Source organism: Vulpes lagopus, chromosome 3, assembly GCF_018345385.1.
Source record: "Vulpes lagopus strain Blue_001 chromosome 3, ASM1834538v1, whole genome shotgun sequence".
NCBI lineage: Eukaryota > Metazoa > Chordata > Mammalia > Carnivora > Canidae > Vulpes > Vulpes lagopus.
The window spans coordinates 107697206-107722556 of NC_054826.1; the positions used below are offsets into that span (position 1 = coordinate 107697206).

Genomic DNA, 25351 nt, shown 5'->3' on the forward strand with positions numbered 1-25351 from the left:
CCTGGGATCCTGAGATAGAGTCCCGCACTGGGCTCCCTACATGGAGCCTGCTTCTCCCTCTGCCTAAGTCTCTGCCTCTCTCTGTATCTCTCATGAATAAATAAATAAAATCTCAAAAAAAAAAAAAAAGAATCAGACAAGTGAGAAAGGACAATTCAGGCAGAAGGACAGGTACATCATCACAAGGTCTTGTGTCTGCTGACAGTGACGAAGTGGTGGCTGGAGTCCACGGTATCTATGGCAGCAGGTGCATTGCCCCCTTCCCAAAATGTCCACAATAATCCCTGTAACCTGTAAATATTCTACCTTAAATGGTGAAAGGGACTTTTTCAAATGTGATTCAGTTAGGGATTTTGAGTTGGGGAGATTATCTTGGATTTTCCAGATGAGCCCCAAGCTAATCACATGAATCCTTAAAAGTGGAGGATCTTTCTCAGTTGTAGTGGGAGAAGGAGGCATGTCTCTCAGAGAGGAGAGAATCAACAGGGCTGACTTTGCAGATGGTGGAAAGGAAGGTGGGGAGTCGAGTGTGCGCAGCCCGAGAAGCTCGAAAAGGCGAGGAAACAGAATCTTCCCTAGAGCCTCCCCGAAGGAACACAGCGCTGCCAACACCTTGACTGTAGCCCAGTAGGGCCCACGTTGGAATTCTGAGATACAGAATTACAAGATTTTTGTATTCTTTAAGCCATTAAGTTTGTGGCAACGACACAATGTCTGATGGGGAAAGCCAGGCTGACCACACTGGACAGAAGCAAGGACAGAGGGAGCTGTTTAGATTGGTTCTGTATGTGCATTGGGTCTCAAGTTTCTGTGACGTTCCCACTTTTCCACGTAATATCAATGTTCTGTATTCTGGATTAATATTAGCTAGCATTAATATTCTGTGTTAATATTCTGAGAAAGAGCTGCCTCGTTTGCTTTAATGAGTGTGAATTTTCCATAAATTGCATGTGTATTTCTTGTTTAATTAACAGACATGTAGGTTGTTTCTAGTCCTTTGTTCTTAAAATTATGCTGCAGTTATCTTGACCTTGTGTCATTTTGCACACATGTGAGTATGTCTGTGAGACGAGTTCCGAGAAGTGGAATTGTTGGGTCACGGAGAATATGCATCTTTGGGAGTCTGCATTTTTAATAAATGTCTGAGGGCATGATGATTCTGGTGAGAAGTGAATTTAACATGGAGGTTGCTGAACAGAATTCAGATCTGGGCTCTGTAAACATCCCTGTGGCTGACGGTGCGGAGGCAGGGAGGCCGGGGGAAAGGCTGAGGCAGGGGACCCCAAGACAGATGAGCGTGTGTGTGTGTGTGTGTGTGTGTGTGTGTGTGAGAGAGAGAGAGAGAGAGAGAGAGAGAGAGAGAGAGAATATGTTCTGGACTGCCCTAGCCGAGTGTAAGTTGATTTTCTTACTTTGTTTTTAATCAGCTTGGGAAATCCCTAGCACATGAGAGGATTCTTCTCAGTGACCCTGGGGCTGAGAGCCATGTAGGGTGAGGGGCCGGGGCCCCTGAGGACAAGTGAGGCCTGAGTTCTGATGTGTCTTCTACCTGCCTACTTTGACTGGGGCAGATAATTACCTCTGTGATGGGGATGGGGAGCAGGGAGGAATAGGAATAGGGAAAAGCATCCTTGTAGCCTTTGAACCAGAAATGTGTTTCCATATTAGACCCCTTCTGAGAAAGATGAGAGCACAGAGCCCATACTGCCTCTGACCTTCTGATTTCTGGTGTTTCCATGACTTTTACAGTTACATCACGGTGTTGTAACACAATATCTCCAATTATTTTATTTTGGTTGTGTGTTTCCATAGGTTTTCTGCTTTGATGTTTTTGCTCTAAATCCTTCATTCTTGACTCTTCCCTGGGTGAGCTATGTTTCAATGTCATCTAGCTTTTTTGAGAATGGCTCAGGGATACTCTTCTCTCTCTTTTTTTTGGAGGGGGGGGATACTCCTCTCTTCAAGTACTTTCATGGCTGAGAATGTCAGCCTGCTGCCTTTAGAGTTGAACATGCTGCTCCCTTGTTATTTATCTTCCTGAAGCCTCCCCTGGGAAGAACACTGTCCCTGTTATTTCCTCCATTCCTCCTGAGGATGGGTTGAGCACCAGCTATTCTTGGGTGGCCCAGTAGCCCCCTGTGCATGGGGACACTCTAAGAGGATCAGAGAGTGCCATAATTTGCAATGAGGAACTTTTGGCTGCCAGTTTCAGGGCAGCTGAGCAGAAGATTATCCTTCTTCCTATGTTTGGGATATTTGTTACTCTAAAATATTCATGGCCGCTGTGTATAGCCGTGGAGGTTGTGCACTGCGTGACTCTAGGGAATGTCATTCGTAAATACCACAGTTTGAATGGCGATGCCAGTGTTGTGCAGGGTGGTGGCCCTGCAAACCCTTAGCCTAGAGTGGGCCTGGAAGTGCATAATTCTTTTATCCCAGTGATTCCCACATTTTAGTTTTTCTCATATCACCTTTGTGAATCTGTTCTTAGGCATGTACCCTTGTTCTACTATGATTTTTTTTTTGTGCTCTGTATTGGCTCCCATTTTACTTACATAAATGAATTCAAAAGGGAAACTTTATATTACAATTGGAAATAGAGAATCAGCACAACTTGCCAAAAATAGAATAAATATATATACGCATACGTGTGTGTGTGTGTGCACGTGCATAAAACAAAGCAATGCTATCAAATTCTCACCAGGTACTTCTGGCTTTTTTCTTTGTTTAAAATGGAAGATTAGTAAGTATTAGAGCGATGTTAAGGACAAGCTAGCACAAAACTGAAATATTCTCCTGGAAGCAATCTGAAGGGTTGGAAGGGAATTGGGGAGGGAAATCATTCCCCATGATGTGATTCAGTGTAATTTAGTGCCACATCCTCCCATCATGAGCCACTCCTGGGACATGTGAAGAAACACTGGCCTAGTCTGATATGCCACCCACTCCAGGCTGCTTGAAGCTCTTGGCAACATCTCCATGGGGTGGGCCAAGCCTTTCTCATATTCTTCCTCCACTGAGAAATTTAATGGTACCTTGGAGGGGCCATTTCCATGGCTGGACTCTTCTTGGGTTGTATTGGACAGCCGCCTGGTCCTTGGGCCCAAGTGGGTTTAGTTCCTCTCCTGGGAATCAAGCAGGAAAGTCGAATCCTCCATCTACATTCTCTCTCCCCAAACGTGATTCAAAGTGGTGCCTCTATGGGTTACAGCATCCTGGGTGGAATCCTGGATCCACTACATGCTATCTCTGTGTCTTTGGGGAAGGTGCTTAACCTCATTGGGCCTCAGTTTCTTCATCTGATAAATGGGAACAATAACAGTACCTCCTTTATGTGGTTTAAGAACTAGACGAGTGCCTATGGAGACTTAGAACAGCGCCTGGCACATGGTGAGTGCTCAGGAGGTGTTTGCTTGTATTGTTTTCTGTGGCCAGGGACTATGGACTTCTCATCCTCCCTGACCTTCTTCTGGGTCAGAAGGCAGGGGACTCAGGTTCCAGCTTCAGCTCAATATCTGCCCAATGAGGAGAACTCAGGCAACCCATGGGCCCTCCTGGGCCTTTATTTCAACATCTGGAAACTGAGGGCTGTGGGCTCCATGGTTCTTATGTCCCTCCTCCATCTCTAGCTGATTTGGATTAATTCTGTGCCTGGGACAGAAAGGAAATACCGGGACAAGAGGTTGGAGGACCATAATCTCCATGTTAGTCACCGTGTGCCACAGGAAAACTATCTATGCTCCTTTTTTCCTTTCACATTTTTTCTTTCTTTTTTTTAATTTGTTTTTTAAAAGATTTATTTATTTTAGAAAGGGAGGGGAGGAGCAGAGAGATAGAGGGAGAGAGAGAATCCTCGAGCAGACTCTCTGCTTAGCATGGAGCCCAACGCAGGGCTCGATCCCAGGACCCTGAGATCATGACCTGAGCTGAAATCAGGAGTCGGACACTCAACAGAACAAGCCACCCAGGCACCCTTTACAATTCTCTTTCAAAACATGATTTTGGGGAGTGAGACAGGACAGCTCATGGATTCCTGATGGTGTGTAAAAAAAAGGGCATAAATAAGACTGAGAGATATTAGGAAAGGCAGATTTGTGTAGTTTTAACCAAATCTAACAGATGGGATGACATAAAAAAAAAATCACGATCTCCTTAATTTATCAAGCTCCCTTGAAAGATGATGATACTAATAATTGTGAACACTTACTGAGTCCTTGTCATGCACCAGCTGTCTCACGTGTGTGGTCCCATTTGATCCCCAGCTATGTACCAGGCAACAGTGGCTGCTGTAACAGATAAACCCAGAGGGAGCTGTGTGGATTAACATAGTAGCAGTTTATTGTTTGCTCATGTGACATTTCAGTGTCAGTGATTCTGATGGATGGCAGCTCTCCTCCACACAGTGATTCAGGGACCAGGCAACTTCCACACTGTGGTTTCATCACTTCCCAAGGGCTCAGAGCCCACTGTATCTAGGTGACAGAGGAAAGAGAAGGTGTGTCCACTTCATAAAAGCCCTCTCCAGCCAGGCACTACTCACACTTTACAGGCAGAACCAGTCCCATGATCCCACCAGGATGCAGGACTGCTGGAAAAGATCGTGCCTGGCTGGGTGGCACCTTCCTAGCAATGGCCCACACTACAGGAGTAGCACAGTTTTTCGGTAATAGCCAGCTGTTTCTGTCACACGTTATGTAGTAATGATGACGATCATACCCATTTTACAGATGAGGAAACTAAAACCCAGAGTGTCTAGGCTGGGTCATGGAGCTTGTAAGTGGCAGAGCTGGGACTTTGGCTCAAGACTCTGTGAATTCAGAACTCTTACATTTAACCACTATGGTATTAATTTAAAATAAGCATTTAGGTTCTTCCAGCTATAAAATTCTTTAGAACAATCTTTTCCCTACGGTGTACCCACAGTGCCTGAAATGCCCAAGCAAGGCATGTCTGGAGACTGTGGTGATGAGGTCATGATGTCAGGCAGGATTTCAGTCTCCAGTATTTTATCCACTTGGAGAAATGATTATGCCCAGAAAGTTGACCCACATTTTGGACTCCTGCCAGAAATCAAGGCATGGTACCATCTGTAAGAGATAAATAAATCAAAATATCATCAGCAGATAAGTGTGTACCATCTGCTGCCCTGTCAGTTGAACTGGCAGAGGCCTCTGGAGAATTCCAAGGAAGTGCTTGCCAAGGCTCTGCTGCCAGCCTGGATAGTGAGAGGAGAAGCTTCGCACAAGATCTGCTGGCATTTTTCTTTATTCTCTGATCTTGGAGCTGAATTCCTTGAATCCAGCCAGCAAAGGTGTGTGAACTTTTGCCCTTGCCAAACAATTAAAATTATTTCTCATCGGCCATGGTGGTTGGGGGCCAGGACCAGTTCTTCTCTGCCCTCCTAGCTAGTTGAAAGCACCTACTATAGAGAAAAACTAGTTAGGCATCTGCCAGGAGGGGGGTCCCCTGGAATCTTGGTCTCAGAAACAAACTCAGAAGCAACCCCGTTTGGGTCCTGTTGGCTGGGCATCTGGAAATGCGGTCGCATCTTCGTGGCTGCTGGTTTCTCCTGCCACATGTGGAGTCCTCTTGGGAGGGCATCTGGGACCTACCTTAGGAAGAATGGAGTTTTCTAGAAACTGCTTATTCCGCTGGGAGGCGGTCGTGGCCAAATGCCAAGGCTCCGCTGAGCCATCCCAGTTTGAGTCTTGGCTCTACCACTGGCTGAATGAGCTTAGACAAGTTACTCGGCCTTCCTGTGCCTCAGTTTCTCCATCAGTAAAACAGGGATGGGAGTTTGTAAAACCCTCTGGGCCTGGCACAGAGTATGTGCACAATATATGTTAGCAAATATTTGTCGGCTGGCTTTGTGAGACCAGTGTGACACCAGTGCCTCACCACGGTTGCCCCGATGCTGATCCCCACCCTGCATGCCACAGAAACCTCAATTACACCATCTGGTGGGGTATGGAATTAAGTCACGGTCCTCAGACCTGGGATCCAGGGACCCAGCCAAGGACGCTGGTCTCCCCAGTGCCCCTTCCACTTGCTGCCCATCTTCCCGCTGCCAGCCAGACCTGGACTCCTGCGTGTTCATGCCAAGGGCAACTTGGCCGACCCTCCGTGCTCCACAGACCTTCTGCCAGCCTTGGGCATCTGCTTCTGGCCACCTCACTGGATGCTGCCTGCACCCCTGCCAGGTTTCCTCCACCTGCTCAGGGTGAGGTTGCACCGTTATGGCCTCCTGCTTCTGGCTTGGGAAGACTTCCCAGCTCTCTTCTGGAAGACTGCAATGTGTCTTTAACTTAGAATCCAGGGAAGGAAGCAAAAATCAGAAATGACTCTTATTTACAGAGCCAAGCAAAGGATGGGGGTTTCATGCACTCCTTTGTTCTCCTTTTTGTGAGCCTAGAAGGCAGGTACACGATGACTTCCATTTGGCAGGTGAGGGAGGAAAAGGATCCAAAAGATAAAGTCACTCTCTGAGATCATGTGGCTAAGAAGAGGCAGAGGAGGGATTTGAACTCATGTCTTATGGCTTCTGAGCCCAGACACCTCCATTTGCCTCTGAAGAGCACCTTTTTCAAGGACGGAGCCTTGAGGACTCTGATGAGTGACAGTGGGAGTGTGGGTATCAGCATATCATGCTGGCCCTCCTGCAGATGTTGCCTGGTTTATTTTTTATTTTTTAAAGATTTTATTTATTTATTCATGAGAAACAGAGAGGCAGAGAGAGGCAGAGACAGGCAGAGGGAGAAGCAGGCCTGGGTACCCAACACAGGGCTCGATCCCGGGACCCCCGGATCATACCCTGAGCTGAAGGCAGACGCTTAACCACTGAGCCACCCCAGTGCCCTGTGTTGCCTGGTTTAAATCCTAAGTGGTGATGTCTTGTTTTACCTCGTTTGGCCCTCGAGCAACCCCATAAGGTGGGAATGATCACCCTTTACTGGCAAACAACAACAACAACAACAACAACCAAACAAAACCCATCGTTCCCCTCCAGTCCTCCACAGTTAGCAGATGGCAGAGCTGGGATTTGAACTCCCATCTGTATGAAGTCAGAGCCCGAGCTTCTCACCAGGAGAGCTCTCACCAGGGAGCACACCCTGCTGGCCTCCCTGCACCCTGGTGCACTTGGCTCTACTCGCTGTCACCACACACCAGCCTTTTTCTCAAGTAAACTGGGCCTGGAGGAGGGGCCACGGGTGAGATCCCTGGCTTCAGGCCTGAGTGGTGAGCCCGAGCCGAGGCAGCTGTGACCTGGCCGGTTGTGTCCAGGGCGGATTCCTGGAAGCCTCGTTTCTGCCGGGGACGCATGCCAGGTGCTCTCCTTGGTGCGGGCTCGAGGTGCCGGCTGATGAAGCTCAAGCTGCTTCCCCCGTCCCTGCTCTTAGCTCAGCGGGGTCCCTGCAGACAGGGGGTCAGAATTCTGCAGCCAGCAAGGAGGGCAGGTCGGGCCCTCTTGGGTTATGTGTTTTATTCCCACGCCGCAAAAAGCCACCAGCTCTCTAAGGTGATGTCACAGGGTCTGGGAAGAAACAATCTTCCATTTGTCTTTTCTGAGCAAGGGAGCAAACCCTTCAAAAAGACATTTAGACACAACTTCTGGGATTTGTTTCAAGATAACCCTATGTGGTGGGGGCTACAGGGGTAAAGAGACAAGACTGGCCGTGACGTGACAGTTTCCAAGCTGGGGATGGGGGAACGTAGGGCTCCTTGCACTAGTCTCTGGTTTTGTACAAGATGGGAATTTCTCATAATAAAATGTCTTAAAAGGACATTTCGGAGACACTGTTGATTTACCTGAGCCCAAAAATCTCATGTGGCTGTGAAATGTCCTGAGTCTCTGTCCTACTTCTTTTTTTTCTTTTAAAGGATTTTATTTTTATTTGAGAGAGAGAGAGAGAGAGGGCGAGAGAGAGCTTGAGCTTGGGGAAAGGCAGAGGCAGAGGGAGAAGCAAACCCCCCCGCTGAGCAGGTAGTCCACTGTGGGGCTCGATCCCAGGACCCTGGCATCATGACCTGAGCCAAAGGCAGACACATAGCTAACTAAGCCACCAGGTGCCCCTGTGTCCTATTCTGGACAAGCCAATCCTTTGAATGATGGAAAGAGTTTTAGAAAGACATGGACCTGAGCCCCCATCTTGATTCTGCTACTTGGCTGTGTGACCTTGAGGAGGTCCCTTTGCCTACATGAGCTTGACTTCCTCATCTGTAAAATGGGGATGGATAGTGACCTCATTCAGTTGTGATGCCGGCCAAGTTCTTAGCATAGTGTTCACTCTGGGCTCTCCTTGGGTCACTGGATCCTGGATCTTGGGTAACATAATGTTCTAGCTTCCACCTGCTGGTGGGGAGATCTGCCATGTACAGCCCCAAAGGAGTTCAAGCCAGAGGGGCCAAGCTGTGCCTGCGGGAGAGAGACAATATAATAAAAGATACTGTGATAAAAAGCTGGAAATTCAGAGCAGGGAGACATCTTTTTGGGGGGAGGGTAGGTGGTAGGTGAACAAGATAGTCTTCCTTGTGGGAAAGTAGGGTGAGAATTGAGCTGGCTCCAGTGAGCCTCTGGGAACACAGTGGGTCTTTAGGGGGCTCTCCTTCCTGGGGAGGAGATGCTCTCTTTCGCCTTCTCAATTTTTAGTAACTCACTGTGAGCCAAAGGGAATCAGTGGAGGTAGCAATGGGAGAAAGAGCATCTTCAAGGGGCAAAAATGAGGCAATTACTAAACAATGCCCATGGGTTTGGTGGAGATAATGGGCAGTGCAGGGCCACATCCTGGGCACGGGCTCATAAGGGAACTATACATTCCCGCAAATGCCACTTGGCAGTGTGGTCTCCTGCTCAGTGAGCTGTCCTCGCTGTACACCTGGTGGTTGGCACCAACCCCTACTGATCCACCCTGTTATCAGTACTTAGAAACACTAGCATTGGTGGTTTTCACTTTATAGATTGGGAAACTGAGGCACCAGAAGGTTAATGTGGAGTCATACATCTAGTAAGTGATGGAGTTAAGCTGAACCCAGGTGGGTCTAGGGCCCCTGCTCTGAGCCCCACTCCTTTCCTCCACTCACCACCGTACATCAGTCTGCTCTCCTCTCCATTGTACAGCAGAGACCAATGCCCAGTGTTTCCTCTGAGTCATGTTTGATGGTGGATGGCCAAATGGACGGCCACCATTTCCTAAGCACCCACTCTGTGCTAGGCACCATGTCTAAGCTCTGTGCCCGTATCAGGACTTTACAACGCTCCTACAGGTGCCATACCCATGAAACAGTCAAGGAAATCAAGGCACAGAAAGACTGGGGACTCATGTGGAAGGAAATGACAGGGTCAGGATTTGAACCCAGCTCTGCTGATCCCAGAACTCAGACTCTTGGCCACTCTGCTATCCTACCTCCCAGATAGTGCTGTTTGAAGGCATATCCATTTTGATAACATGAGCTGTCACTAAAGATAACTTACTGTTTTTCTAATGTTGAAAATAGTTGTTTTTTTTTTAATGAACCAGTTTGGAGGGATGCCTGGGTGGCTCAGGGGGTGAGCGTCTGCCTTCAGCTCAGGGCGTGATCCCACAGTCTGGGGATCGAGTCCCGCATCGGGCTCCCTGCATGGGGCCTGCTTCTCCCTCTGCCTGTGTCTCTGCCTCTCTCTGTGTCTCTCATGAATAAGTCAATAAATTCTTTAAAAAAAACCATCAGATTGGAGTGTGAATCTCAGCCTAGCTGCGTGTTGGAATCAAGGAGTTTTTAAAACCTCCCTGAAGTTTAGGCCCCACACCGATCAATTAAATCAGGGTCTCTGTGGGTAGGGCATGGGGTTCTCAGGGCTGAGAGCCACTTAAATTGGATGACCTCTAGGATTCTTCCTAGCTTTCACGTTCCACAGTTCACAGAAGGTACGCTGCCATCAGGTGGCAGTAACATGCCACAGCTCCATGATCTAATTGACAAGCCTCAGTCTAAAGAAATAAAGTGCTCTTGTCTTTAATTTTATACCCCAATTAAATCCCTTAGTTAAACATATCAACTTAAGGATAATTGACAAAGATGTTTTAAAGGCTACTTCTAAAAGCAATAAGACAATTTGGTACAGTTTGATATCTTTCACACAAACGGTTAGCTAATTTTTATCATGAAGAATAGGGGTTTGGAGAAAAAAAACTCCCTTCTGTGTTTGGATATCAAGTATTAGACTTGTTGACCATCAAAATAGCCAGTCTTCCTCATGTCATTACTATGATTTTTTCTTAAACTTCAGCATTGTCCTGATTAGACAGTGTGGGTCAAGTTTGACCATCTCTGTTCAAACATCATCCATTTGGTCTTGTCCATGTAGCAGAAATAGAAATGCGAGAGCCATTTTATTTGGCCCTTGGTGGATTTTCCCTGTCTGCATGGGGGGGATATGTTCTTGGGGGATTCCTTTCAGGATCTGGAAGCTCTACACAGTGGGAATGGCTGGCTGCAGTAGGAAATTCTTACATGGAAAATTTGAGTACATGGCTGGAAAAACTTTAGGGCATGGAGTTTGGAGTCTATAGACTTGGACTGAGTCCTGCTCCATCATTACTGGCTGTGTGGTCTTGGGCAAGTCATTGAAAGCTCAGAGCCTCAGCTTGCTTGTCTCTAAATGAGGATTCTCAGAGCTACATCATTGCAGGCTATTATGAGATTAAAGAGAAGGCAAACACACTTTTATGATAAAACCACTCAACAAACCAGGAATAGGAGGAATGTCTTCAACCTGATAAAGATTATCTATGAAAATCCTGCAGCAAACATCATACTTAATGGTATAAGAATGAGTGCTTTTCTCCTTAAGATCAGGAACAAGACAAGGACGTTTGCTCTTGCCACTTCTATTCAACATTATGCTGGAGATTTTAGCTAGAGCAATTAGACAAGAAAAAGAAATAAAAGGCATCAAGATTGGAAAGGAAAAAGTAAAACTACCTCTATTTGTGGATGGCATGATCTTGTATATAGTAAATCTGAGAATCTACTGAAAACTATTAGAAATTATAAGCGAATTTAGCAAGATTGCAGAGCACAAGGTCAGTATACAAAAATAATCATATTTTTATACCCTAGCAATGAACAAACTGAAAATGAAATTAAGAAAACAATTCTATGTACAATAACCGAAAAGAATAAAATTCTTAGGAATAAATCTAACAAAAGAAGTGCAAGACTTATTTATATTCCATAAACTACAGAACATTATTAGAAGAAATTAAAGAAGATCTAAATAAATGGACAGACATTCCATGTTCATGGACTGGAAGACTTAATATTATTAAGGCAGCAATATTCCCCTAAATTGATCTACAGACTCAGTGCAATCCCTATTAAAATTCTAACGATGAGGTGCCTGGCTGGCTCAATTAGTAGAGTACATGACTCGATCTCTGGGTTGTAAATTCAAGCCCATGTTGGGTATAGAGATTATCAAGAAATAAAAATCTTAAAAAAAAAAAAGTCCAACTGGCATCCCCGCCCCCCCCCCCCCCCGAAATTGACAAGTTGATTCTAAAATCCATATGGAGGGGTGCCTGGGTGGCTCAATCAGTTAAGTGTCTGACTCTTTTGATTTCAGCTCAGGCCATGATCTCAGGGTCATGGGATTGAGCCCCACATTGGACTCTGCACTCAGCAAGGAGTCTGCTGGACGTTTTCTCTCTGTCTCCCTCTGCCTCTGCCCCACCAATAAATAAGTAAATCTTTAAAAAAATAAAATTTATATGGAAATTCAAAGGACCCATATTAGCCAAAATCATCTTAAAAATGAAACACAAAGTTGGAGGACTCATTCAATTTCAAATCAAAAACAGTGTAGTACCAGTATAAGGATAGATATATAGATAGATCAATGGAATAGAACTGAGAGAATATAATAAACCCTCCCATTTATAGTCAGTTATTTTTTGACAAGGGTGCCAAGACAATACAACGGGGAAAAGAATAGCCTTTCAACAAATGGGTTGAGACAACTGGATATCCACGTGCAAAAGAATAGAGTTGGACACTTTTTGTACACCATGCACATAAGTCAACATCAAATAGATGATAAACCTAAAGGTAAGAGTTAACATGATAAAAGAATAAGACTAAATCTTCATGATGTTGAGTCAGGCAAAGCCTTCTGAGCTATGACACAAAAGGAAAAGCAACAAAAGAGAAATAGATAAATTGGGCTTCATCGAAATTTAAAACTCTTGTGCTTCAAAGGACACCATCAAGAGAGCGGAAAGACTATTCACAGAATGGGACAAAATTTTTGCAAGTTGGATATCTGATAAGGTATATGTATGCAGAATATATAAAGCACTCTTAGAACTCAATAATAAAATGACAAAATAATCCAATTAAAAATGGGCAAAGGATCTGAATTTCTCCAAAGATGACATGCAAATGGCCAAGAAGCACATGGAAAGATGCTTAACATTACTAGTCACTGGGGATGTACAAATCAAAACTGCACTGAGGTACCACTTCCCACCTGGAAGGATGCCTATGATATATACAAAAAAGATACAATAACAAGTGGTGACAAAGATGTGGAGAAATTGGAACCCTTATATATAGACACATAGCTAGTGGGAATGTAAAACACCATGTCTACTTTGGAAAAGAGTCTCATAGTTCCCAATAAGGGTCAAAAGAACTTCCACATGACCCAGCATTTCCACTCCTAGGTATAGACTTAAGAGAAATGAAAACTTGTCCCCACAAAATCTTGTTACATGAAAGTTCATCAATAGCCAAAAAAGTGGCAACAAACCCGAAATCCATTAATTGATGAAGATAAACATAATGTGATGTAGCCATACCATGAAACATTATTCAGCCTTAAAAAAGGAACAAAGTACTGATTCATGCCACAACATAGATGAACCTTGAAAACATTATGCTAAGGGAAAGAAGCCAGACACAAAGGATCACGTATTGTATGATTGCATTTGTGTGAAATCACCAGAATAGGCAAATCTATAGAGAAGGAAAATAGATCAGGGGTTACCCAGTGCTGGGAGGATTGGGGGAAATGGGGCTGACTGGTAATAGGTATGGCGTTTCTTTCTGGGGGGTAACGAATGCGTTCTAAAATTGATTGTGGTGATGGTCACGCAGTCTTGTGAATATACTAAGAATACACAATAAACCTTTAAACTGTCAGCTTTACGTTGGTGAATCGTATGGCATGTGAATCATATCTCAGCAAAACTGTTGAAGAAGAGAAGGCAAAATGCTTAGCACATCAACTTTACCTATCATCAGGAGCCCAGTGGTGGTGGGAAGACAATAATGGGGGAGCTGGGAGACCCGAAGCTGTAGGGCCACTTCTCCCTCTCATCCAGCGGCACAGAGCCAAGGACTCACGATGCTTTCATGGATGTATACACAAGTTTTAATTTCTTTTAAAATCAGAAAAAAAAAAAAAAAGGGCACCTGGGTGGCTCAGTGGTTGAGCGCTTGCCTTCAGCTCAGGGCATGATGCCAGGGTCCTGGGATCGAGTCCCACATCAGGCTCCCTGCAGAGAGCCTGCTTCTCCCTCTGCCTTGTCTCTGCCTCTCTCCCTGTGTCTCTCATGAATAAATAAATAAAATATTTTTAAAAATTGGAAGAAAAAGATAAGCTTTTAGGTGAAGAGAAATCTTAATATGTAGTGTTAATATATTTGTTTTTAGCCAAAGCAATTGTAAAATGTAATTTTTAATTCAAAAATTTTTTTTAATTTAGGAAGGACCCCAATAGGTCAAAGTGCCTAGGATCCACAAGGTCTGAACATGGCCCTGGGTGTTGGTCTGAATTTGACCATTAATGTTTTCTCTCTCCAGATTTTGAGAAAACAATATAACAGTAAAGAAACTTAGAAACAATTCATTAAAATATATCCATTCTAGCATACTACTGATTCTTATTTTTTTTTATCCTGCTTTCCAGTTCTTGGCTGTCAGCAAACATCTCTTTCAGTGGGTTCTAATCTTGGTACTTCTGACTTGCTGTGTGGTCCCAGGTGGTCACGCAGTGGCCCTGGGCCTTGTTTTCTTGATCCATGAAGGGAGGTGAGGGTCCTGTGTCTCAGCATAGAGCCCGGGGAGGAAGCCACAGGAGCACCATCCAGCCACCTGTGGCCTCATGATTCTTTGGAAGGGATGATGTAAACAAGACAGGAGTCTACTCCTTAGTTTGGCACTCAAGACCCTTTGTGATCTGGCCCTTGCCTTCCTTCTCAGCCTCATCTGCCAACATTCCTCTTGTCTGATTTGCATTTGTATGGGGCTGGAAGGACATTCAGGATCCCAAGGGGGCTTCTAGGGAGCTTCGTAGACAAGAACTTAGGAAGCTTCCAGCAGACACATGAATTGAGAATGCTGAAAGCTTCCAGATCCTTTCCACCCCCCCGCCCAACTCACATTGGTTCCATTTTGACATGAAATCTATATCCTTGCTGGGATTAGCAGTAAAATCCTTAAGCCAGGGGTTGCAAGCTGACCCTAAAGGTCTTCCGACCTAGTGTCCCAGGGACTGGCTGGGTGGCTTCAGGGGAGGCTAGAGGGAAAACAGCGGGGAGCGGCGGGGACTGTGGCAGACTCCAGGGCCTGTCCTCCATCTGAAGGGGGCAGCATCTGGCCCATCTGATTGTTGCTCTGTGGGCTGTGAGCCCGGCACGGCCAGCTCTTCTGGTTCTCATCTGGATTTGTGGGCAACATTGTCCCTCTGGCAGGTTGCTGTGTGTGCTACCTTTGTGACAGAGGGCCTGGAGGCCGGGCTGTCTTGCTCATCACTGTGTCCTGGTCAGCATGGTGCCCAGCGTCAAGGAGGCCTGGGAGAGACAGACTTAGAGTTTCTTAAAGGTTGAAAGTTTGAGTGTAAGACATTCATTCATTCATTTGCTCATCTCTTTGTCCAGTCACTCTGGTTTATTCATTCATATGCTCCTTCAGCAAATATGTATTATGCCTTCATATGTACCAGACCCTGTTTTAGGTGGTAGGGGTCCAGCAGGAAGACAGCTTGGGCAGTCAGGGCAGGGACCTTTGGAATATTAAAAATTGGCTGGGGAAGGTCCCCCTGAGATCGTAACATTTGAGGAAGGTGATAAAAAGGAGGAAGGGTAAACCATTCAACTATCTGAGGGAAAAATGCTCCAGGTAGAAGTAGCAGTATGTGCAAAGGCCCTGATGCAGAGGTATACCTGGCACATTTAAGGATCGGGAAGGAGATCAGTGTGGACAGAGCCAGGTGAGTGAAGGGGAAAATGGTAGGAGATGAGGTTAGGGAGTGATGACCCTGTGGGCCACGAGGAGGACTTGGGTTCTCATTCTGCGTTCTGAACAGAGAAGGAGGACATAATAATCCATCCTAGATTATAACAGGATCCGCTGGCCACTGTATGGAGAAGGGCAGTAACAGGGAGACCCAGGCAGAGGCTACCACCATCATCTAAGTGGAGATGGTGGCTGGAGCAACGGAGGGGGTGAGAGGTGATCGGATTCTAGATGCACCGCCACGCCAGAGCCACAGATCAGATGTAGAGGTGTGAGCCAAAGGGAGAAATCAAGGTTGATGCCAAGGTTTTGGCCTGAGCATGAGGGAGGATGGAGTTGCCACTTCCTGAGCTGGGGATGCACACCCTCATGGCACTCACAACCTGTGGGTCATCCACCTAAGAATCATACGAAGAGTGGAACCATAAGGTGACTGTGTGTCGGAGAGGGCCAGGGGGCCGTGAGAGCTCATGGGAGGGGAAGCGTGTCCCCAGCAGGGGGAACAGCACGGGTGAGGCCTCGTGGTGGGGAGGGGGCATGAGGAGTGTCAGGGCTGAGTGCAGGGGGGTCTCCATGAAGAAACTTGGGGCATCATTCTTCAGGGAGTCATCAGAGGGTTTGAGCGGAAGTATATGTGCCTGTGTGCGTGTGTGACGTGATCAGAGCTGTGTGTCCTGAAAGCTTCTCCCGGGCGGCAGCGGCAGTGTGGAGGCCCCTGGGGAGCCTAGCGAGGGGCTGTCCTCATCCTGCTGGGTCTGGACGGGGTGAGGGCTATGGAAGGGGCCCAAGGGCTTGGATCAGGTGTGAGCCACATGGTTGGGCAGGTTGGATCGGAGGTGAGAGCGGAGGTGACATCCCTGGTGCTGTTTGGCTGAGTTTGCAGATTCGCTGCCCACAGTTTCCTTGGGGACATTGGCTTTCCGGGAATAAGGGATAGAGATACTCCGGCCCCACGTCCTGCTCGGTGACAAGGCTCAGCAAAGGGGAGGGGTGCCTGAAGCTATCACTTCCTCTCACATTCTGAAACCCTTCTTTTCTTTTTGAAGGTGAAAAATGTCGCAGTTTCATTGACCTGGCCCCAGCATCGGAGAAGGGTAAGTGTGGCCCCCGCTCAGGTGTGCAAGCCCAGCGCCCTTCAGAGACACTTCCTGCCCAGGTGGCTTCCCGCAGCCCCTTGAGGGTTTCTCCAGCAGCACCACTGGGTGACGGCTCCCCAGAGACCCATAATCCTGCAAAGCTTCAAGTTTCTCCAGCAGTTGGGACGGGGAGAAAGGCAGGTGGAGGCCCATCCTGTCGTTCCCCTAAGTGGGACAGTCCCGAGAGTCATAATGCTTCCATGTTCCAGTCCACACCAGGATTGGCGGGGAGGTGGGATGGGTGTGTGGATGTCGGAGTGAGGCTAGACCAGTGTTGGGGGCACTGCATCCAACTGCAGGATTTGACCTCAGGGGCGGGAAACCGGCTGTCCTGTGTCTGTCACTCCCTGTGCACGGGGCCCAAGAGCAGAGATCCTGACCCTCAGCCACACTCAGAGTAGAATGGTCAGGGGCTGGCCGCAGCTCGCGTGTAGGGTGAGCACGGCTGTAGGATTAGCTTTAGCTGTAGGGAATGGTGGTCCAAAGTAGCCGACTTCAGAGGAGAAATGTGCATTGCTTCTATAAGAGTTTGAAAGTAGGCAGTCCAGGTGGCTCTGCTCCATGAAGTTCTCAGGATCCAGACCTTGATGACCTTCTCCATCATCTCTGTGCTTTTGTCTTCATAATCTAAGATGGCAGCTGGAGCTCCAGCTGTCACACCTGCCTTCCAGGCAGCAGCTTAGGGGGGGCAAAGGAGAAAAGGTCAAGCTTGTGTGTCAACTCCAAGGTTTCTAGAAGTTGCCCACAGTACCTGCTCATGTCGCCTCGGCCAGAATTTGATCCCAGGGCCAGACTCAGCTACAGGGAGGCTGGGAAATGAGATTGTTATCCTGGCAACCTGGCAACGTGCTCAGCTAAGGCTGGGGTTTTATTATTAAGGGAGAGCGAGAGAGCAGATTCTGGAGGATGTGCTGCCAAAGCAACATGAGGGTATGGCTGCCTCCTCAACCTGCCTCCCCCCTGCCATCGAGGAGGATGTGCAAGGAGAGCAGGGGTGCTGATGTCTTCAAACAGCCTGGAAATTAGTAGAGGGCTCTGGTTCTGGGCCTCGGGGTGGGGAAACTGAGGCAGCAGTCCAGTCCTAGATACTGCCCCAACAGGGGGGATTTCATCGTGCCTGACTCAAGAGAAATGCTTTAGTCCAGGAGTTGGGGCAACTCACGTCCCCTGCTGGTGGGGTTGGGCTTGTGGCTGCCCTGCAGTGTCTGGAGGGTCAGGGACCTGAAGGCTGGATGTTGGCAAAAGGGGTACTGGCAAGGGGACCATGTGTCACAGAGGCTAGTGATGTTTCGGTCTCTCGGACACTGTCCCCTTGGAGAGCTCCAGGCGAGTGGCAGCTTGTGAGTTGGGGACCCTCAGACCCAAGAAGAGGCCCAGCCACCTCCCCCCACAGCAGGCTTTCGGCAGTAGTGGGGCACTACCTCCTCAACTGGCTTCCCAGCGACCGTGCCCTGCTTGGCTATCACAGGAGGCCACCCTGAAGTTTCAAGCTGAGCAGCTGGGCCCCAGCTTCCAAACTGAGGTCAAGAAGCCTTAGGACTACTGCTGCTAATACCTAGATGGTGGAGGGACACCCAGGTGGCTCAGCGGTTGAGCATCTGCCTTCAGCCCAGGGCATGATCCTGGGGTCCCAGGATTGAGTCCCATGTCGGGCTCCCTGCATGGAGCCTGCTTCTCCCTCTGCCTGTGTCTCTGCCTCTCTCTGTGTGTCTCTCATGAATAAATAAATGAAATCTCAAAAAAAAAAAAAGCCTACATGGTGGATATGCACTGTGCAGTCCCCATGTGCCAGGCGCTGCATTAACTGAGAAGCCCCCCACAACTTTGTGAGGAGCCGCTGACAAAGTCACTTCACTGCCAGATGCAGAATCTGAGCCTTACAGACTTGAAGCCAACCCGCATGTCACTTCTCATGCAGGGCAGAGCCCATGCTTCAGACCCCTTCGTCAACCTGCGTCTTACAAGCCTGTACCTGGAGGCGGCCCCTTGCCAGTGTTCGGCGAACGCCAGTAACCCCCAAGGCCATGGAGCTGCAGGGCCACCTGTGCCTCACATCTGGCATCCAGGAGGCATGGCCCCTGTGTGCACATGTCAATGCGTGTGTACAGTAGGTTGAGGGTGAGTGTGCACATGCCCGAGCAGGTGCTCCCGTGAGTAGGTGTGCGTGGATCTCCTGTGTGTACACATGCGTGCCTGTGTGAGTGTGCCTCCTCTTGTGTGCCTGGGTGAGCACGCGTATGTGTGTGTGTGCACGTGTGAGCGTGTGTGGAGTGTGTCCATGCGTGTCCACATACCTCATCGAGGCATTTGACCTTTATGCCTGCTTCTCTTATGAGGCCTGAGGGCCCCAGAAAGATTGTATCTTTGTGTTTTACTGGCCTCGTGATTTTTCTTTCAGGGCTTGGTCGCCCCGCCAAGGACCTTCTGGCTGTGTATATAAAAATGTTTATAAGAAGGCTGAGTGGGCTGGCTTTGCCGCCAAGTGGCAGGGCGATTTTCACGTACTCGCTGCCTGCTGAGCACTTCAGCTGTCCCTGGGATCGGTGGGGTTTGTCGTGCAGCTCCACGGCCTCTCCCCAAGCACCCCCCGCCTGGCCCTCCCTAGATGCCTGCAGGCAGGTGGGCTCATGGGACCATCCCTCTGCGCACCTCTCACCATGGCTGTCCATTTCACAGATGAGAACCCTGAGCTGCAGAGATGGAGTGAGTGGTTCAAGGCCACACCGAGAATCTGGGGCTGGTGTTTGAGCCCACGTGTGTTCTCTCCCAACGCACACTCTTCTCCTGCATTCCTGTCCCTGCGCCCACTCCCTCTGTGACTTACCTTCTGATCTGCCAGATATGGTAATAATCATGGCACTCACACTAACTGCCTTTTATGCAGTGCTTATTGTGTGCCAGGTGCTGTTCTGAGAGCTTTACATCCATCGGGTTATTTTAATCCTCATTTTACAGGTGAGGAAACTGAGGCAAAGAGTGAATTGACTTGCCTGAGGTCATACAGTTAGGACCCTGGAGTTTGAACCTGAGCAGTTTGGCTTGTAAATGCCTGGTTCTTCTGCTGAAAAAGTAGGCCTCCAAGACACTGTGAATGAGTGAGTGTTTGTGTGTGTGTGGTATGTGTAGTGTGTGGTCAGGAGTCAGTGTGTGTATGTCTGAGCAGGTACTGCTGTGAGAATGTGTGCACGTGTGTCTAGTGTTTATGCTTACATGCTGGTGAGTGTGGGGCCCTGTACATGGGTGCACAGGTCAAAGTGTGTACATGTGCATAGATGCATGGGTATGTGTTTGTGCATGGGTGTGTTTGCATATGCATAGATCCACGGTGTGTGTCTGTGCAAGCATGCACGGATGTGTGTGTGCATGTGCAAAGATGCATGGATGTGTGTGCACATGTGCGCATGTGCATAGATGCATGGATGTGTGAATGCACATGTGTGTGTGTGCATAGAGCCCTGGATGTGCATGCACGTGTGTGTATGCACGTGTGAGGATGTGTGCTGGGCTATACTTCCCCTTCTCCTTCACCAAGACCTCTGAGCTGAACTTAGGGTGTTCTTAGACTAGTGTTCCCCTTCTTTTCCTGACCTTCCGCCTGGCAAACCACAGTCTTGCTTCAAGACCCTTCACGAACGGCACTCCCTCTTTGCCATTTTTTCCAATATCCTCTTGCCCCTTGCTTCCCGACCCTGTCCCCTGGAAAAATATTTGTCTGTGATCTGTCTTTTTACCATGGCACGCATTTTTCTTAGTTTGTGCCTGACCATTGTAGTTTTGTGCTTCACATGGGAAATATCTTTTTGTTTTATACTAGCCTAAGCCACATCCATTTTTCATCTGGATTCCTGCCACAATCTCTTAACTGCTTACCTCCTTCAGTTCTTGCCCCCTTGATTCACTTGTGCCAGAATGATCTTTTTAAAGCATAAGTCATCTCATGTGAATCCCTGTTTAAAGTCCTCCCTTGGCTTCCAACTGGCTCAGAGAAAAAGCAAACGTGCTCACCCCACCCAGCCTGTGAGATCTGTGGGATCTGGCCCTGAACTTCTGGATCTCATCTCTTGCAATTTCCCTCCCCTCCTTCACCACACTCCACACTCCCAGCTCCCCCAGATCCTTCATGTTCCTTGAGTCAGCCAAACACGTGTGTGCCTCAGGACCTTTGCACTTGTTGTTCTCTGCTTCCAGAACTGTTCTCTCAGCTCTCTGCACAGCTGGTCCCTCCTCATCATGCAGGCTTCTGTTCGAATGTCACAGCCACAGGGAAGCCTTCCTTGAGCATCCTCTTATCACAGCCCTGTTTCCTGCCAAGTCCATTTCCACCCCTGCATGTCACTTATTACTGCCTACAGCGTATTCAGTGCTTACCTGACAGAGTGTCAGGAGTGTCAGCTCCACGAGGGCAGGGATTTTGTCTCCTTTGTGACTCACTATGTCTCTGGTGCCCAGGAGCAAAGCCTGGCTCTGTAACCGCTCCCCAACACCCATTGAATGGGAGAAAAATGAACATGGATTTTAATAGTATGCACTCTCCTTATAAAAATTGTAACAATCTTTAAATACAAAAATGAGGAATGAAAATCTCTTATGAACCCACGCGCTAGATATTCTCTAATAATGGTTTGGTTATTAGCCCTTGAAGATGATAGATAGATAGATAGGCACACACACACACACACACACATATAAAATCATAAATTGCTTTTCATATCAATACATAAAACCATCCTCATCTTTTGGAACAATTATATAAATTTCCATCACGTACTCATGTAGGAACTGTTTACATAGGCAGTCCTATAGATGGATGCTCAGATTGTGCCTTCACTGTACCTCAGGACTTCAGTGTCATAGTAGATGACAGTCACTTGTATGCACATCTTTCTCCTTCACAGGGCCGGGCCCCTCTGAGGATAGCCGTGGTTTCTTATTTACCTCTGGGCCTCGGGGGCCCAGCTCCACTCTGGAGTTGCACTCACAGAATAGTAGAATAAGACTTGAACAAAGTTCTGCCCAGCAGGCTCTGGGAGGCGGCGGAGGACGGTGAATTAAAGATGCCTGAGCAATTTATAAAGATGAAATGGGCAAATGCAGACAAACAGCAGTGTCTGTAGGTTGTGAACTTGATATTGAGAATGCAGAGGAAATGCGTCTCACACTGCCTTGTCTTCCTCTTCCCTTATCTCTCAAAATCTCAGTCTCTTATTTGCTGGGGCAAGATTCCCCTCCCATGGCCAGTGGGTAGTCTTCAAACCTAGTGTACTAGTCAGCAACATCCACCATAATGCTGGGTAACAAGACATCCCGGAGCTCAGGGGTGTTCAGCCTTTGTTTTTTGCTCACATGTTTGTGGATTGAGTTGGTCCCAGGATGTAGTCTGGGCTCACTCACGTCTGTTCCACGTTTGTTCATTCTGGAGGCCAGGTAGAGGGGACAGACATGCAAGATGGCAGGGCACCTGGGTGGCTCCTTTGGTTAAGTGTCTGACTTTAGCCTGGGTCATGATCTTGGGGTCCTGGGTTTGAGCTCCACACTGGGCTCCCCGCCTGTCTGCTTGTCTCTCTGCCTCTGCCCCTCCTCCCACTTGTGCTTTCTCTCTCTCTCAGATAAATAAATAAAATCTTAAAAAAAAAAAAAAGAAGTAATAAAGTAGCTAACTGCACAAACACATTTTAGACCTTTGCTTGCGTCATGTCTGCTGTCATCCCATTGGCTAAAGAAAGTCACATGGCTACATCCAACATCAATGAGGCAAGAAATACACTGACCACAGGCCTCAAGGACGGCTGGCACCTGGTTGTGCTGGAATCGGCTCACCTGGATTTCCGGGGTGTATGTGTGCATATGTGTGTGTATGTGTGCATGAGCCTCACTGATTTGCTGGTCAAGGTCTCCCCTGGTCACTGTCTTCCCAAAGTGACCTACTTATTTCTCCATGAGGGACTTTAATGTTTGGATGGTTTCTCTTGCCAAACACCAACCAGGCAGCCTCTGCATGCCAGTCATTTTCACACATGCCTTTCAATCTGAACGATATTTCCTGAGTACCCACTACATGGCAGGCTCTGGGCGAGGAATTGGGGGTACAAATATGAATGAGGCAGAAGTCTCTGCCCTACAGGTGTGGGAGAAAGCTAAGGAAATGGTTAGCAGACATCCTGGCAGAGCTCCAGCCGAGCAATAAAGAATCCACCCTGCAATGGAAGAGGCAGGAGGGATGAGATTTTGCCACCCGAGATCTCTGCAGAGAGTCCATGCAGATGTCTGGGTTTTCCTGCCTTTACATCATTAACAGGCTGCCTCGGTAAGGATTGGTCCAAGGTGTGATGTGTGGAATGTCCCCAGTTCCTAAACCCCAGTTTGGAGCTTTCCCTCACGGGCTGCCTGTGCTCTCCTGTAAATGAATGAAAAATGAATGAGCGAATGAATGAATGAGCTAATTGAGCCTCCCGTGATTCACAGTCGTCATCAAGCAGCAACCGATAACCGCCTGTCTGCTCTTCCTCGGTGCCCATCAGCACTCACGGTGGAATACGATTCAGCAAGGGGGGAGAACAGTCTTCAGCTGCTCACGGCAGCACGAGTCTGAGCAAAGGAAGGCAGCTTCAAGAGAACACATCCTATGTGATTCCATTTATATAAAACTGGAAAACAGGCAAAAATGAGTCTGCACCGTGAAAAGTCAGGACAGTGGTTGCCCACGAAGACTGGAGGGGGGTGTGCAGAGGGCGCCGGCAGCTGGCAATGTTCTGATTCTTGGTCTGGCCGCTAGTTACGTGGACTGTGTTCCGTTCATGAAAATTCATCAAGCTGTATACTTGCAGTAGATGCACTTTTGCTGTCGGGATGTGATACTTTAAGAAAAAGTGCAACAAAAATTTCCCATTTCTGAATTCGAAATGATCCTCCTAAAGCGAAAATCCAATTGTATCGGGATCCTGCCTGAACCCCTACCCTGGCTCCCAAACTTTATATATGCCAGGATATTTTAATATGGAGTTCATCTCCCTTTGTGATCCATCTGGAGCCAGTCTGCCTTTTTTTTCCACTTCCTACCATCCCTGACATTGACCCTGGGCTCCAGCCCTGCCTTCCCACTCAAGTACACTTCCCTCAAGGTCCCCATCGTCCTTCATTCCTCTGTGCCTTTGCATATGCTGTTCCCTCTGCCTACTTACCTTTACCATCCCTTGTGTGCCTTGGAAAACTTCTATTTATCCTTCAAAACCCACCTAAGACATGACCTCTTCTCCTTCTTCCTCCTCTTCTTCCTCTTGCTCTTCTGCTTCTCCTCCTCCTCTTCCTCCTCCTCCTCTTCCTTCTCCTCTCCTCCTCCTCTTCTTCTTCTTTCTCTTCTTCTTCTTCTTTCTCTTCTTCTTTTCTTCTTCTTCTTCTTCTTCTTCTTCTTCTTCTTCTTCTTCTTCTATTGAGAGAGAGAGAGAGAGTGAGCAAGGGAGGGGGTGGAACAGAGGGAGAGGGAGAGAGAGAACCCTAGGCAGGCTCCACATCCAACACAGGGCTCCATCTCATGACCCTGAGATCACAACCTGAGCCGAAATCAAGAGTCAGATGCTCAACTGACTGGGCCACCCAGGCGCCCCAGATAGGACCTAGTCTGAAAAGCCAGCCTGAACCTAGAGGTACCCATGGTGACTGGTCCTATTAGGACCCCATTGCTGTGCACTGGAATCATCTTCTCCACCACACTGGACACTCCCTGAGGACAGGCACTGGGTCTGGTCCTTCTGGTGGCTCCTGTGCCCCAGGCAGATGGGGTTGGCACACAGTAAGCATTTAGTAAAGGTCTGTTGAATGAATGAATGAAGGAAGGATGGAACAGGGACCATGTTGTAGACCCTGGGTGGCCCATCTGGGTTTAGAAACCTGGAATCTGACTCGGGAGGCTGTGGTCTCCTCTGACCCGCCCTGGGCTGAGCTGTGTTAGCCACCCCCGCTCCCCGCCCCTGTTTCCCAGCTGGGATTTCTGGCAGCCACCAGCTGGCAGCCTTTTGTGAAACAATCTCCAAAGCTTGTAGGTTTCATTTGTTTAATATTTCGGGGATGTGTAGCAATGTGGTGGCTCCATGGCCACAATCCTGAGTCCTGCCTGAGTCATTTCTCACTTCGGTTTCTATAATAGTCTCTTGTTGGTTTCCTCAACCTCTCTGTTCTGCGCTTGAAATCGATTTACAATTCTGCTGCTCACTTAATTTATTTAGTGCATTTTATTGATTTATGTCATAGAACCGAAACATGCGTGGATCAGAACACGCTGGGCAGGGGAAAGGGAGAGGACACCCAACTTTCACAGCCGCCTGGGATCTGATGTCGGAGCCCCACTCTGGTCAGGGTGCACCCCAGCACACCGGGTGGCCGGCGCATCCTGTGCCCATGTGTTAAGCCCAGGGGGTCTTTCCCCTCTGTCTGCCTTGGGAGCTCACTGTCAATCCAACACGAGCCAGCCCAGAGGTCCTGCCTCTGCAAAGTCCTCCCTTTGCCCCCAGACCTCGTCAATCACACCTGCTCCATGCTTCTAAGCTCCGGGGAACATACCTGCCGTCTGGGGCCTGACAAAACGAGAGCCTGAGACCGAGATGAACACAAAGAGGCAGGAGACCAGCCCCAGTGGTTGACACGTCCGTTGTTCCCTCTCACCTGCCACTCCCAGACAATATCAAGATAATTCTTGCAGCCCTTTGGCCAAGGGTGGGAGTCATCAATCATCTGAATGGCCCTAGTCCGTTCGTTTAGGTAGCAGAGCTCTGGAATCCTATCGAAAGAGATCATTTCCTGGCCGTTCTCAATAATCTCATGACACAGGCCACCTCACTCACTGTCATTTAAGTCCTGGAGGCAGAGCGGACTGCAGCCTTGCTTCCAGGGATGGGCCACAGTGGCTGTATCCACCTTGCCTCAGGCCAGTGGGTGGCATCCCTCCG

The 25351-nt window shown here is 48.1% G+C and overlaps 1 protein-coding gene across 4 annotated transcripts in view; it reads left to right on the forward strand.

Annotated features, from left to right (window-relative positions):
- GSG1L (GSG1 like) overlaps window positions 1-25351 on the forward strand; it is a 206172-nt gene that overhangs the window by 54349 nt on the left and 126472 nt on the right. For all 4 annotated transcript variants that reach the window (XM_041747034.1, XM_041747035.1, XM_041747036.1 and 1 more), the window contains one exon: window positions 16323-16370. In XM_041747034.1, the coding sequence (XP_041602968.1) occupies window positions 16323-16370 (48 nt within the window). The remainder of the gene's footprint in view (window positions 1-16322; window positions 16371-25351) is intronic.